General features: G+C 40.8%; 1 protein-coding gene across 1 annotated transcript; it reads right to left on the reverse strand.

Moving 5' to 3' along the window:
* Positions 1 to 3,276: 3,276 nt before the first annotated feature.
* Positions 3,277 to 16,122, reverse strand: slc17a6a (solute carrier family 17 member 6a). The gene is made up of 12 exons (XM_017405775.3): positions 15,511 to 16,122; positions 13,952 to 14,207; positions 12,391 to 12,509; positions 10,415 to 10,529; positions 9,390 to 9,477; positions 9,081 to 9,167; positions 7,893 to 8,035; positions 7,657 to 7,806; positions 5,359 to 5,491; positions 5,162 to 5,272; positions 4,940 to 5,067; positions 3,277 to 3,779 (listed from the first exon to the last, which is right to left on the reverse strand). Exons 1-12 carry the CDS (start codon positions 15,582 to 15,584, stop codon positions 3,450 to 3,452), a joined length of 1,734 nt encoding a protein of 577 aa, XP_017261264.1. The 5' UTR covers positions 15,585 to 16,122; the 3' UTR covers positions 3,277 to 3,449.

Raw genomic sequence — 16,122 nt, forward strand, 5'->3', positions numbered from 1 at the left:
AGGGTGGGGGTGGGAGGGTACTGTGGACATCTTGGAGGAGGGATCAGGAGGATAATTGCATGCAGACAGAGTCTCGGGGGAGGCGTGCAACCCTGTCATCAAACACTCATTCTGGCTGGGCCTCATCCCATTACAGTCCCCCAGGAGCTAAACTGCACCTGCCCCACCGACCCCGCTCCTTTTCCCCACCTCCACCACCCTTCACTCACCCACAGATTACACAACCAGACAGACAGAACAATGACTAAGCCTGGGACGCAGCAAAAAGAAAGAGTTGGTGCTGCAGGCAGCAGAGAGCTGAGAGAGTTTCACCTGTAAATGCTGACAGGTCTTTTGCTCCTGTGCATCCTAACAGGCGCACGTCACAGGTGTAACAGCCATGACCGCCGCCGGCTGGTTAGGCAGGAGCAAACATGTTCCGCACGAGCGGCGACACAATTGTGTTTTCTGTCAAATTAACGTGCTCTCAGAGGCGGCGGGCGGCGTTAATGGCTTCCCTCCTCAGCAGGTTGGACAATCAGAAGAGAAACAGAGATTTATTGTGATTGCTGCCAGTCTGCTGCTGGGGATGATTCAGACATGGAGCTGCTTCCTGTGATCGAACCATCAGTCAGCGCAGCTGAAGGTTACTGCGCCCAGACTGTCCATCACTCACAGAGAAGGAGTGGTCAAAAACTGGACCCCCCACCGCCCACCCACCCACAAGGACTACATGTCTGCCCAATTTTACTTAAACAGCTAAAGGAATCACATTGTCTGTGAAAATACACATGAGTGAATTCTGAGTGCTGGTTGGCTGATGAAATTTGTGGAAGAAACTAAATTGAGTTGTTAAAGCTAAACTAGCAACAAACAGCAAAACACTAGCTAAAAGCTAAAATTAGCAAAAGGCTAGATCAAAGCTAAAAGTAGCAAAATGTTGCAGACAAATAGATAAAAGCTAATAGCAGCGATAGGTTAACTTAAAGTAGCAAAAGACTAGTTAAAAGCTAAAAGAAGAAAAAAACAAACTAAAAGCTAAAAGTAGCACAAGAAGTCAAAAATAGAGCGAGTATGCTGCAGCAGATTTCAAAGAGGACAATGTGAGGAGAAGCCATGAAAATATTCTGCCTCACAGTTGTTCTTCTCTTTGTTTCATGATGAGATCTTTGTTTTTCCCGGCATGCAAAGGTGCCGCAGTGTGTCACACTTTTAGACTCCAACATGAAACCTGAACAGCAGCTTCTTCACTGCAAATTAAATTGAAGTCTCAGCCGCTACAGACGGCAGTCGTGGTTTGTCGGGATGTTAAATCTAACAGCGTTAACGTTTCTGTTCCTGTAAGCGTACAAGGTCCAGTAATCTCTTCTGCTCTCCAGACGCCTCTAACATTGATTTCCTAATGAGAAACATGGATGTGGTTAAACAGTCTGTCTCCAATCTGCGAGGAGCTCAGTAAATCACCAAAACACAGGACAACGTATGATGGTTTTTGCGTATTTTTTTTATAAAAGCATATGAGTATTTTTTATAACACTTTTTGACATCAACATACCTCTTCATTAAACACAATAATAGAAGCCGTAAAGTCACATTTATCTGTTTACATAAACCTCAGGCACAAAGCCATAATAGCATCTTTTGGTCATCTTAAACATTCTTAAATATTCATATATTTTAAACATTCTTGCAGATTTCATACAGCAAATGAAGAATAAAGTGTTTCAAAAGCAAATAAAGTCAAGTGGAAGAGCCATCTAGTAATTCATGTGGTCCACTCAAGTGTTACAATATCAACGTGTCGTAAAAAGCACAGTTCAGCTCTTTAGATGTGGGGTTCTGTAGAAAGCTTATGAGCAGTTAGTATCTTACCTGTTGTAGAAAGCTCTTAAACAAATCTTAGTTTGGAGAAATAGAGTTTAATTCTGCCAGGATCAACAAGCTAACAAGTCTGAGCAGCTTAAAACAACTCTGAACCTAAAAATGTAATATAATGAGTCATGCAAACACCATTGTATTGTATAGACTTGCCACTATCAATTTTGCGTGATTATTTATATAGAATTCGATGATTATTTGCAAGCACATATTTCTGTTGGAATAATCACATATGGCTCCCTACACATAGGAAGCAGTGTGCTCTGCCTAATGCAAAACGGACACCAGTGTAAAGGTTTATAAAATGGCGTTTGCACGGGAAGCTTTAGATTGGAGTTGTTTAAAAGTGGCAGCGATTCATCTTGGGCTTGGCCTTGCTTGGACTAGCCATTAGCTTGCCACTTCTGTATTTCTCCAAACTAATTATTCGTGACATTTCCACATAACCTCACTTCAGAGGATCTGAACCATCCCTTTAAAGTACTTGTGATGGTCATGACAACAACCAAGGGACATCAAGAGATCACAAACAGCTAAGATGTTTGCATGTAGTACTGCATTCCTCGCTGTTCAAAATGCAACAACACCTCCTGCATCATGAGCACTGAAGCTGACATTCCGGACACCAGGAATCCGTTAAAACACACACCTTAATGCTGATCATCACATGACTCCAAAACAAGTACAATCAGATACAGCAAGCTAGTGTTACTCTACAGAACAGAATGTAACGGGTGGCGGCTGGTACACAGAATTTATTGCGATGCACACCAAACACCAACGAACAATGTCTCCTCCGCCTGCAGAACCTTCTTGATTTGCCTCTCATCGCAACCCGATCGGGAAAGTTTCTTTTAGTTTTCACAATGGCTGAAGACACTTACCCAGGACCAAAGCGAGTCGGCTGAGCGAGGACTACCGGCGAGCGTGAGGCGGCTGCATCTGAAACACTGAGCTGAGCAAATTCATGCAACAAACACACACTAAAACTCTACGAGTCAAACTTCACTCACGCTATTTTTGTCTTATATTTGTAGGCCTCACTGAAGAAGATGAAGACCTTTTTTGCAAAGCAGACGTCGTCTCCCTGAGGAGGTACTGTCCATGAAAAATATGGCCTTTTATATTTAATGTTAACACAGATCAGTGACCCAAAATTCACAATAGTCTCACAGAAACAGTATACAGATATATACAGTACATAAAACACATTAGATTTTTTTTGTTTTCAGAACACTTATAGTTTCAGTGCAATTAGAGTAGTATTTTAGAGAAAAACCCCTACATGATGGTCGTCTGGCTCACGTTGTTCAAGTAGATCAATGAGGTTTGGGTGTTGAAGTCGTACGACACAGATCTGCAGTGTTCTTTGCAACCACTTTCTGTATGTATGGTGAAGCCCTACGATGTGCAGATGTGAACATGAGAATCTAATGAGGATTTTTTTTTTTTCTGCTTTGCAATTAACTATTTCTTTACATTTCATCTGAAACTACTTGAACACACAGAATGAATTGAAATATCTGTCTACGGTTTGTGCAATCCGCGATGGAGAGTCTGTTGTTGCAGCAGGCTCACCACAGCTGTGTGGTTTAGGAGTAGCCACGCTGGGTGTACATCTTTCCTGCTGGCTCCTGGACATATTCCTCCGTCTTGTCCCAGTCCTGGACCCATCCGCCGTTCAGCTGAGCCGTGGCCCCGTAGCTCTTAGCCGGACCGGCCATCGCGCCGTAGCCCTGCGTTATGTCGCCCGTCTCCTCGGCGAGCTCGTCCTCGTCTATGAAGCCGCACTTCTCGTCGCTGGTTTCTTCGGGGTCGGCCCAAGGCTGCTTCTCCCCAGAGGCAAAGATCCCGTAAAATATCACGCCTCCGTAATGCACGAGGGAGGCAATGAGAAAGACGTACTGCCACTCTTCGCGGGTCTAAGAACAGAGACAGAGAGTTGGAACAAGACTGAGTGAAGGCCTTTAGAAGATACGCTGGTGATTGAAAGTTTGTCCTTTTTAAATGTTTATTTCTGTACAAATATGGCTCATAAGATTATGAGCCTTCCACTCAAGTCCTAAAAGTAGATAAAAAGATCCCAAATCAAAGTCCCTCCTTAATATTTCTTTGGAAATGGTTGGGGCTTTGATGTGGCTTTTTGTAAATATTACCTTTACTCTGTTTTTAGCAGAAAGTCTGTTGCAGGGAATTGTTTTTTAATCTTTCATGGCAATTTTGTCTTGAGGGAGAGTCAATTTGCAAAACTATGTCAGGACCTTTTTTGTTGTCCTAATGTCCCAGAATGCCCAAACCATGAAACTGCCTCCACCTTGTTTTACAAATAATATAACATACCATAATTTCTTTCTCCAAACATATTCTCATAATAAACCTGTGAACAGTATTATTTACTGTGAAGAAAGTAAATGAACGAAGTATTTATACATCTATGTAGAACAAGGTTTCGGGTTGTTTCATCCCTGACATTATAAATAAACATGTGACTGCAACAAGTTCTGCTTTATAAACAAAAGTATTTAACCTGAAAACAGGAAACGATAGCAATACTTAATACAACACAGTACGTACCTGGTACCTACAGGGACTGGACTGTATTAGGAAATGATTTGTTACCCTGTACTTATTGGGTACGTATCTGGGATTTACCTGGAACATGTCTTGTACAAAAGCAGTTACTTACTGGATAAATATCCACTAAGTACCAGGTATGTACCCTGTACATGCCCAGCATGGGTACATATCAGGTATGTATCAGATACTTTGTATTTATCAAGTACATACCTGGTTCTTTTTGGGTACATATGGTATCCTGTAAGTGTCAAGTGTGTACCAGGTAAACACCAAAAAGGTACCAGGGCCATACCCTGTAAGTACCAAGTACATACCAGGTATGTAGCAATTTTAGTACAAGTAAAAAAGAACTTTTCCAGATTAGTTGTATTTGGCTGTTTAAAGAATATCCTATAAACTACAAAAACTGCATTAGGTGACAATATTTTCCAGGTTAATAAGTAATCAATGATTGATGTTATTTTCTCAAAGGTTTCTAACTCTGTTCCCATCAGGACAGGCTCACCTTGTTCTTTGTCATTGCTCCGACTATAAGTGGACAGACCATCCCTGACAGGGTTCCCACGCCGTTTGAAATACCCATAAGGATGCTGGCATAGCGAGGAGCGATGTCCAGATGGTTCACATTAAAACCTGCAGCAAAATCAGTAAAGTTAGAGAACTCAGTGCATTACTAAATAAAAACAGGATATATTATTTAAAAAAACAACATCTCTTTAGGACTCACCTGATATTGCAAACCCACTAAAGCCCACTGCTAGGACTAGAAAAGAGATGGCCACCCCTTTACTGTGAGAGTAACCCACCACCAACAGGAGAGTCGCCTCCATGCCAAACCCTGAAAGCAGCCGAACAATAAGTGACTCATGAGAAGCACTTCTGCAACATCTCAAGGAACAGTCAGGAACCCGACGACAGCCTCACCTCCACAGTTCATGATCTTACGGACCGTAGTGGTGGACATGATGTTGTGGGTCCGCAGGTAGTCGGCTAACTGGCCTCCTAAAGGCACAATGATGGTCATGACCAGGTGAGGAAGAGCCGACAGCGCTCCAACCTGAGGAACCATCAAAACACGTGTCTGAAGCAGCTCTGACAGCGACAAAGAAACCGTCATAAACGTCTCCGAATAAATGTGCTGCTGCGCGTCAACCTCTGACTCCAGCGAGCAATAATTCACCGCGGTAACGGTCCGACCTCATCCCGGGCCTGAATTACAACTGTCAGTGTGGCTTGAATCATGGTTTACACTCTCACTGGAGGGCAAACATCAGGACCATTTATGATTACATGAATTCTGTTGTCTGGATGAAAAACTGTTTCATTATGGGAAGTAATAATATCAGTTTCTGAACAAAGTTTCCTCTCAAGGCCTTTAATTTAAAAACTTGTCCTTTATTCTGTGATGACTGATCTTTTGTTTTTCAAACTTCTAATACTGTGTCTTGCTTTTAGCTAATTTAGCAAAAATTATAACTACAAAATTGCATTATTTATTTTAAAGTTATTTCTGGTTAAAAAATTTCTCTGCATTTTTGATCTCCAGCATTTCCTAAAAGTAAAATCTGATCATTGTTTGGGTGACAGCCATTCAACAATTCATGCCATCCTACGGTCTGCAGATGAATATCCCATGATGCATCTTCTCGTTCTGCTCACTTTAATTGTCTTGCACTGCATATGCAGATATTGTCATTAACTGTGTTTTTTCACACAGCAGAAGGGCGATTCCTGATAGTCTGAATCCAGTCGCTGTAAAAAACACGTACCTGTTTTTTTTTCCATCGTTTAAAACGTAAAAGTGTTCCTTCAACAGTGTCCAATGAGTGTTGATGGAACCCATGAAAGTTAAAACTTATAATCCATATCTGAGTAACTGTGTGAGGAATTGTGACAGAGGCAAACAAACAGCAGAAAATCCAGTGAGTTTACCTCTAATTGGTAAGAGAGACGAGCTGCAGCTTTGTTGGAGATGAGTAAATTGTTCAGCTTTTCACTCTTTACTATGAAACTGCATCACGTCAGACCAGTGAAGAGCGGCACGTTCTGTCATGAGATCAGATTGTCTGTTCTGTCCTCTAACACCACACGTTCCAAACAGATGGCCACCCGCCGGGAGTCTGCTTCTGATGGAGGTCTCCTCCTATTAAAAAGGAGTTTTGGCGCTCTGCTCTAACTCCCTACTTTGTCCAGACTCAGGATAGAAAACTGAGCTCAAATTATGATTCACTCCAATCTATTGTTTTCCTCAGCTAGGAGTACTGGACTGACTTGACCTACTTTGGAGATGACTTTACAGTAACTTGTGTGCTTCTTCTGTTTGTCTGACTTTGGTTGTAAATTGGAAACTTTGGTTTTACTGTCATATGGTGCAGAGCAGGCTGTGTAAAATGAGTTTAAAGAGTTTTGTGGTTGTATTCAGCTGCACTTGGCAGTCAAATAATACTCATCAGAGTGGGAACTAAAGCAGACAGTTGGAGTATTAAAGGCCTAATATTCCTTGAAGGAATGCATATCGCCTGCTGCCTTTCATGCCAGAGTTTTACATCCTCTTACAATAGGAAATGATGAAGTTAGAGCCGTTTTGATCGCCCCTAAAATAAACTTATACTCAGTGTCCTGCAGATCTCATGCGATCTGTTCCCTCTCAAAGTACAGTATATGTTCAGGATGACTGTCAGCTACAACCATATCAAGGTTTAGGTCAATATTTGTGAATCTGACTAAGTTTAAGCCATTTTTGTGTTTGCTAATGTGAGTTAGCTGTGACAGCCATCTTGAATTGTGTTGATTCCAAACATAATCACTTGCAGATGTACATCTAATGATTACTTTCTGAGAGTTTCATTAAAATTCATCCAGTTGGTCATGAGATATTTTGCTAACATGACGAACAAACACAAACACACAGAGACATTGAGTGCTAGACATTATCACCCTTTCATCTTTGGAGGCAGGCGATAAAAACTGTAAAGCTGAAGGAAATTGTATAAATCTGTTTGACATAGATAAGGATTTTTTTTGCCAGACTCTGAAATGGCCATTTTTCACTTAACAACTAAATAAGAGAGAATAGAAATCCTTAAGTCAATTCATAACAGGCTTTTTATGCCACAGCTATGCTGAGCTCTTTGTATCTGAGATTGTCTTTGTTCGTTCTGACAGAACAGAAGTTGTTTCCAGAGCTAAAAATAGACATTTTTCAGCAGTGTTTTTATTTACCTTGCTGATCTCAAAGCCAAAGACTTCCTCAAAGTATGCAGGCTGACTGATGAGCAGCAGATAAAAGGTCCAGCTTCTACAGAAATTGGCCACAATGATTGCATAGACAGGCATGGAGGAGAAGAACTTCCTCCAGGGGGTCTTGAATTTCTGTACGTTTATATGGACAAAAAAACAGAAGTCAGCTGGATGTGAAGCTGAAGGTGTGGCGTAACGAATCAAGAAGCGCCACTCACTTCCATCGCACCCATCAGTTTGGCGCTTTCACCGATGCTGTCCTCGATGTAGCGACGCTCCTCTTCAGTGATGGTCGGGTGCTCGGCTGGGCTCTCATACGACACCAAAATCCAGAACATGTACCAAAAGATTCCAAAAGATCCTGAAAGAGACAAAGGATAAACATTTCTGGTACTGTAAACTACAGACAAATGATGCTCAGGTTTTGAGATAATATTCTCCTTCCAAGCAGCCAGAGGTCTTCGTCAACCTTTTTTTCAAGCTTTCTGAGATTCTGAAGTTTTTCTTTGGAAATTGCCTGCTTTTTCACTCGTTTTCAGTCCAGTACCTGACTATTTTTTGAGAAAGTTTTTTTCTGTTTGTCAGAACTATGAAACACTTTTTGAGCATAAAAAAGGATCCTAAACTCAAGAAATGAACGAGACTGAAGTCGACTTTTAACAAACATTCTGTCAAAGAACCAACCTTACAAAAGATCTTGAATTATTTTGTTACCAGCAGTCTCTCACAAAAACACTATTTTTTCCAGTTTATTTAGTTAGATCTATAAAAAAATACCAAAAATCACAGAATCAACATGATGATTCCCAAAGAGCTGTTAGCTGAAAGCTTAACAGTCAGATGATGCATCTCAGACATTTTTTTTATTTCTTAAAGAAATAGACAGCTCTTTAGGCCCGACACTTGTATGGTTTCTTTATTTTTTAGGCACAAACTGCACAACATGCTGCCATGGTTGGGTACAAGGAGTGGACAGAAAATAAATGCAGCAAAAAGCAGCAAAAGTTTAAAGAAAATTTGGAGAGATCAAGAGTGCTTTAAAAGCTTACAGAAAGTCTGTCTCCACTGAAGCAAAATATAAAAAGTTTAGAAGTGGTTTAAACATTTTCACAGTACTTTAAATTTTAATTCAATAATATTTGGGACTGGGTGTGACTATTTCACCCACATGGTAGCCGAATAAGAGTAAGACATGATGGCGTATCTTTAGATATTGTAAAAGACTTTAAACATTGGATCTAAAAGAAATAAAGAATTCATAGTTTGTTTTGACAGCAATGCCAGTGTCACCTTGTTGCATCAAAAGTCTAAAATGTGTCTTTTCCTCCTTCAGAACCCTTCCCTTACCATAGTTGCTTCCTACTTTATTTGTTACAGATTCTGATGTGAAGCTTGTAATCACTTACCGTACACGTAGAAGACGGAGGACCATCCCGTGTACTGCACCAGGACCCCAGCCAGAGGCATGGCCACCACCGCACCAGCGTACGACCCTGAACAAGACACGTTATTGTGGCTAAGCAGAACGGGATCCCATCTGTTTACCCAGAGAGTATAGTCTCGTCCCGCTGTGTTGGTTCTAAATGTGGTCAGCTCAGACAGCTCTGGGAACCAAATTGTGTAATTTTACACCTGTTTCACTGTCTGAGCTGAAGTGTGTGATAAAAATCTGTGCACAATGCATTCCAACCCCAGCGTGAGAACATATTCTGTACCACAGAAGGAGATGGTTGCAAGACGACTTCTTTCCAGCGGTGGGGCCCATTTACTCCAGATCCCGTGACAGGCTGGATAGGTCACGCCCTGCACAGCAACACAATAAACCTCAGCATTATTGGATAGTTTTAAATCAACTGATCAACATTTAATTACACCCCCAAAAAATGTTTTCTCCAGTTTGACACATTCACTCCCCTGCTTCACTGACACAGAGACTGACACAGTCTCTTCTTATTTGTCAAAGCATCTTGGGACAAATTGAAGGTAATAACAAACAAAGTGACGCGTATTGGAGCTGGCCGTCCTAATAGAGACTAATGGCTCGGGTGTGAGTTAGTGCAAATTTAAGCTGACTCCCCATTTCATGAAAAAAATCAACCGAATTGCTCCCATTAAATCTTCATTAAGCGCTAAGTGGCACACAATCAGCTATTGATAGATTCAAATTGCTGGGGCTTGCAGTGGGAGACACCCTGAAATGCTAATGCTTAATTTGTAGTAATAAGTTGCGGCGCAGAACACAGGCAGCTCTTTCTCTCAGTGGTCACAAGGAGCTATTGAAATGACAGTGTGCAGCTAAACACAACAACAGAAGAGGCTGACCTTCAGTCTGATAATAGCATCTCGCCCTCCCCGAAACGAAGCCCCTTCCTGAGCTGTGGGAGCCGCCCGCATCAAGTGGTTTTTACCCCTTTTGTTCCACGTGTTTCTATGTGAACGCAAAGCTGTTTCAGCTTGGCAAACAATGCGACACATGAGCCCCGCTATTCAGGGTTTCGTGCTGCTCACCGACCAATCTGTGTACAGTATAATGAATGGGAGCCTCTTCATAACGGGAACGCTTTTTACCAGACAATTTCGAACAGAAAGCAGAGGAGGATTTGTGTAAAATGTGGTCACGAACAGAAGGTCAGGGCGGTTTTAACCAGGGGGTCAGCTCCAGCTCTCGCCCTGATAATGAGGCGTTGTTTCAGAGACTTTTAAATGTCAGAACCCGATGTGCAAAACTGTGCCTCAGTACCTCCACCAAGCCTTGTAATATCCTCAAGCAGATTACGCATCCGTAGTGCGCACGGGCGGCGGAGGGAATGAACATGTTCAGGATGGATGTCAGCACGATGGCAGCTCCGAAAACTCTGGGTAAACAATGAGGAAGGATGTCAAATTATTGTCAAAACAAAATCATTATACTGTACAGAATGAACAATGATAACAGTGTTCATCAATTAAAACATCAAAGGCCCCAAAATATAATGTTGTTATCATATTTATGACCAAAAAAAATGAATAAACATTCATAATGAAGCTAAAATAGCCTCAACTGGATGTATAAACACTCAGAGCAGTTATGATATATTTACAAGTTGATCTAATAAGGTACTATAAGACTTAAATCCATTTAATACAATACAACAAAATGTCATTACTAATTTGATTTGAAAGGGTGCAATACAATTTCATATGATAAATATTTGATTTGATACAACACAAACATATGTGTGTATACATACAACACAAAACAACTCAAATGAAAACTGTACATTCAAAAAATAAATAGATGAATGTTCAAAATTAAATCTAAGATATCCCAAGATATATTTAGGATGTAGGACTGTAAGCCCCGCCCACTTACACCAACACACACACACAATCACGGGGGATTTTAGGATTCAAATAACTAATTAAAAGTAAACTTAATAGGAAAATGAATGTTTGAAAATAGAACAGCAAAGTAAGAACTATGTAAATCAACAGAAGTCAATATCAATCTAAGGTGTATTTATAATCTTTCTTATTCCCATTCATTTACATGGAGTTAAACCTACAGGGGGTCCTTCAACTTCCTAGTTATATATATAAACTTCCATCTCGCCCTTTTTGTTCCACATGGGCGGTTCCACTTTCATTTCAAGCTCGGGTCCTCTACCAGAGGCCTGGGAGCTTGAGGGTTCTGTTCAGTATGTTAGCTACATATATACTAACTACTCACTTCTATATACTAAAAAGGTACATTATGGTATGTCACAATACAACAAAATTTGGGTAAATTTAACTTGATTTGATATAACATGATACAAAATACAATATGGTACAATGCCACAGAGTTTGAGTCTCATATCCTTTGATTTATTACGGTACGATTGAATATGAAATGAAATGACACGATACGATACAATACTATACAGTTCCATTCGATTTGATAGGGCTCGATCAATATACTTTAATATAGCGCAATATAATACAATACATTCAAAAGCTGCCTTCAGAAAAATTCTACCAATGAATCTTTATACACAATACAGCATGATACACTTGTAAAACACATGGCACAATTACCTTTTTAAAATATAAATATATAATTCTGTATGTAAAAAAAAATTGAGAAACAGAAATAAAGACATCTTCTCATGCTGTTATTTAGGTTTCGAGGAGTGAGGAAGGCTGAGTTTCCAACAGAAGTCATCAGATGATGAAAGAGTTGCATCTTATTTAGAGTTAATTAGAAATAATTTAACAACAGACTTGTGAAAATATAGAATAACTTATTGTGACTCGTCCAATTTTGTTTTGAATGTCCTATTTTTACTCTTTTGAATACATATACAAATATGTTATTAAAGACTTCCTGTTCTTTGTTTCACATTTGCTCCATTTAGTCATCGGTGAACTAAAACGGTGAGCTGTATTTGGTCAGTGAAATCATCCTGCAATCAGCACCTGGAAGCAGATTTCACACAAGACTTTGGCTGCTGGTGGTTGCCATGCAGCTCAGCATAAAGGATTAGACGCAGTGGTCCCACGGGAGCTCATTAACATGAGGAGGCACGCCTGGCGGGCATCAGCCGAATCCCACAGTTCATCTGCTGCTTTCGCCAATCCTCGTGCTCGTATACGTATGGCTGGAGAGCTGAATTAAAGCCTCACAGCTTTCTTTTTCGAACGAAACAGGGAAAACAACGCCCCATCCAGAGTGCTTGCTTTTTTGTTTTCTTTTACCTGTTTGCAGCCAGCCTGGAGGAGATGTAGCCCCCTGGAATCTGAGTGACGATGTAGCCCCAGAAGAAGGAGCCGTGAATCATCCCCACCGTCTCTGGGTCCCAGTTGAATTGAGCTTTCTTCAAGAAACACACAAAAATACAAATACTTTATAAAGGTCCTCTATGTTAAATTATTCTTTTGTAATTTAAAAAAAGGTTGTTGTTCATGGGAATATTTTGTTTGTTTAAATTTGAATTTGATCTTATGTCATATATATCTGGCAAATTTTTGTTTAAATAAGTGGTTCCCAAAAGTGAGGACCGAGGCCCACTGTGGGACGCAAAACACCAAATTGGGGGTCCTGAAATGGTTTACAGAAACTAAAACAAAATTGTAAAACAATTCCTATTGGCAAATTTTAACTATAATTGTTATAAAAGATTTTTTAAATTGATCATTAATTTAAAAAGTAAGGAAAGTTGCATTTGGTTGGTTATTTCTTTTTTGTAACAATGGTTCCAATAAATGTTATACTGTTGGAAGACTTGTTCATTTCCTCCTAAATGGTGACACATTTGTTTGGAAAATGTATTTGAGGGCTGCACCCATGAAAAATTTGCCAGATCTTCTCTGACTTTTGTTTTGAGCTCCTGATGCCTCAGGTGCCTGAGTGTCCGTGGTAATCACATATCTCCATATCTTCTCCAAAATGGCTGCGCTAGCCCCCAACAGAACGTGGGGTTTTTCAGAAACTACCTCCCAAGTTTAGGAATGGAAAAAACAGGCTGGCCTGCCTGCAGTCCTGACCTCAACCTCACTGAACACCTGTGGGATCACCTGTGAGATCACCTGTGGGATCACCTGTGGGATCACCTGCTGACGTGCTGTTTGTTCCTATAAGAACCATACACAACCACACTGGCTGGCTTATGACAAACGCTGGTTGAAAAATGGGACGCCATCCCAGAGCAGCGCGTGACTACGCTGGCAAGCAGCATGAGGAGGAGGTGCCAGCCTGTTGTGGCTGTGTATGGTTCTTCCACATGCCACCGAGGCCACAGTTTGTTAAATTGCCAGTATGTCCTGTTTCTTCAGACTTTCTTCGCACAACAATCCAATGCAATAACAACAATAAAACAAGAGCCAACAGCTGAATGAGCTGTTTGGCAGAGAAGATTTGACAAGATTGTTTTTTATGGGCACAATCCACATATTCGGCTCTGCTGCCCAACCTACAAATGCATTTTCCGAACAAATGTGACGCCATTTAAGAAGAAATAAACAGGCTTTCCAGTGGTGTCAAATTTATTGTCAAGAACAAAGAAATAATCAACCAAATCCAAATTTACTACTTTTTGTGCTAAGTTTAGGTAATATGAGTTAAAGCTATTTGTGTTTTTGCCAGGCTGTCTTTGCCATTGTTATTTAAAATTTGGGTTAAACTAAATTTAAAAAAAGACAAATAGAAAGGCAACGTATCAACTGCAATGCAATTATTTTCTGTCCCTATATGTTGGCTCGGGCCCTCCTCGAGGGGGTGGTTTGGGGTAGGGGCCCAGATGAAGGGGAGGGTGGTCACCTCTTTGATGATGATCTTGCCGTTCTGGTGGATCGTGCTGTTATTAACCATGCTGACGATGGCCACACCCAGGTTGCAGCGGATGCCGAAGGAGATGCAGAAGCCGAGCCCGCTCAGCATGGCGATGATGTACCTGCGCGGGAGCCCGAAGCACGTGCAGTCACACATGGGGGGCACGCGCTCCTGGTCCTCCCGGGGTCTCCCATCCTCCGTCAGCTCGATGGCCTCACCTGTTTGCTGCCGCTTCTCGAGCCTCCTGCAGCGCGAGCCGGAGAGAGATCTGCTTTCAGCTTCACTTTAATCTTAAACCCAAACGGTCGGATATGGTTGGGTTTTTTTCTGGATTTACAAATGAAAAACCTTATTTTTTTATTTTTCTTCGTCCTTCTACGAAAGAAATGACACAAATAAATCATCATGTGCAGCATTTTTTATTTATAAATGATATAGATTCTTTTTTTTTCTCACCTTGTCGTTTCTTAACATCGCAAATGGACGTTTTGACGCGCAAAACATTTGATAATTTTAAGAAATAAATATATATAATTCATTCATTTTTTGGTCCCTGCTGTAGGAAAAGACTGACTGGGAACCAAAAGAGGGAAAAAAATTCCCTTCAATCCGCATTGCAGCACTAGCTTCACGGTCGTTTGCAACCTATTTAAACATTTTTTTAATTTTTAAATGAGGTCCTAAATATAAGCTTTATGCCCCCCTCACGTTTATTTTATTTTATTTTATTTTTTTTTCCACAGAAATTAGAAATTCGTTTTCTAAACACGAGACAGGCCTCACCGAGAGGACTGCCGGGGCCTGCTGCTGGATTTAACCATCGGGTTCATTTATTTTTTTATTTATTTGTCTGTCATGAGTCACGTTCTTGCGCTACAGACCCAAATTGAACAAGTGGATCCAGCTTCTGGTGCTAAAAACTAAAAAGGGAACGAGTCGGGTGGATGTTTGAGCAAAAGGTCACGATTAAAAGCTCCAAATTAAAACAAATATATATATATATAAATACATTTTCGTTTAGCAATTCAGATATCAACCGTTTTGGATGAAACCTTAAATTATTTCCATTTTACGCACCACAAAAAAAAAACCCAGCTCACCAAGCCTTTCTGCTGTAAATCTTTTTTTTTTTAATTTATATATCTACATCTAGATTGTGTTTTGTTTGCACCTTTACGTCTTTCTAAAGGAACTGATCTAAAGTCCATAGATCCTGGATTAATCCAGATGGAAACGTGAGGCTCCTCGGACCTGGTGTCACGACTCGTTCTGTTTCATTAATTATTAAAAAACACCCTCAGCTGCTGGTGGAGGGGACGGTCCTCCAGGGAAATATGTGATCCTTAAATATTCGGACTCGTGCTTTCACTACCCTGTACCTAATTTATCACATACAGATTTTTATTTTATTTTTTTTCATTTTTAAGTAAAAAATGAGCGCTTTTTAAGGCCACGGCACGTTTTCAGCTCACCCCATCATGCTTTAAGTTGAATTAATCAGAACATCCCCAGTTCCGTGGTCAAAGCACATTTCCTTCTTGCCTTACCTGTACAGACCCCCCAGGGCCTTTCCTGCATATTGTTTAAACCCCTCTTTGATCCGGTCCTTGTTTAGCTCCATCTCCAAGTTGGATTCGTCTGTTTTTTTCTTTCCTTTTCTAAAAAAATAAAATCCTTACATAAGTGGAAGTGCAGCAGTAAAAAGCATATTTGTTCAGATGCTATTCCAAATGTTGCGCCTCTGCTTTCTTTCAGAAAAAAGCCTCGACGTCCTGAAAAAACGAACAGGACGGGGGGAAATGAATAAATAAATAAATAAGAAAAGATGGAGAAAAAGAGAGAAGGAAAGGGGGAGAAGGAGGATGGGAGGGAGGGGGGGGGACGTTCAGTCTGAATGAGCTGCTTTCAGAAAACAGCAGCAGCAGCCAGAAAAGTCCGCCTCTGCCTCGCGCGATCCGTGCAGAGCCATTTTCAGATCCGGGTCAGTCAAAGAAATAAATCAGTTAAATAGGAAGCTGATTTGTTTTTGTTTCTTGTCTTTTTTTTTAATCTGAGGTATGAGAGCGAGCCTGAAGCCGGTGGAGGGTTGGTGGATTTCCGGTCTGATCTGATCTGAGGTGAGAAGCAGCAACAGCAGCTTTCAGCACCGCGGAGAGCGC

Source organism: Kryptolebias marmoratus, linkage group LG11 (genome assembly GCF_001649575.2).
Source record: "Kryptolebias marmoratus isolate JLee-2015 linkage group LG11, ASM164957v2, whole genome shotgun sequence".
In the NCBI taxonomy this organism is placed as follows: domain Eukaryota; kingdom Metazoa; phylum Chordata; class Actinopteri; order Cyprinodontiformes; family Rivulidae; genus Kryptolebias; species Kryptolebias marmoratus.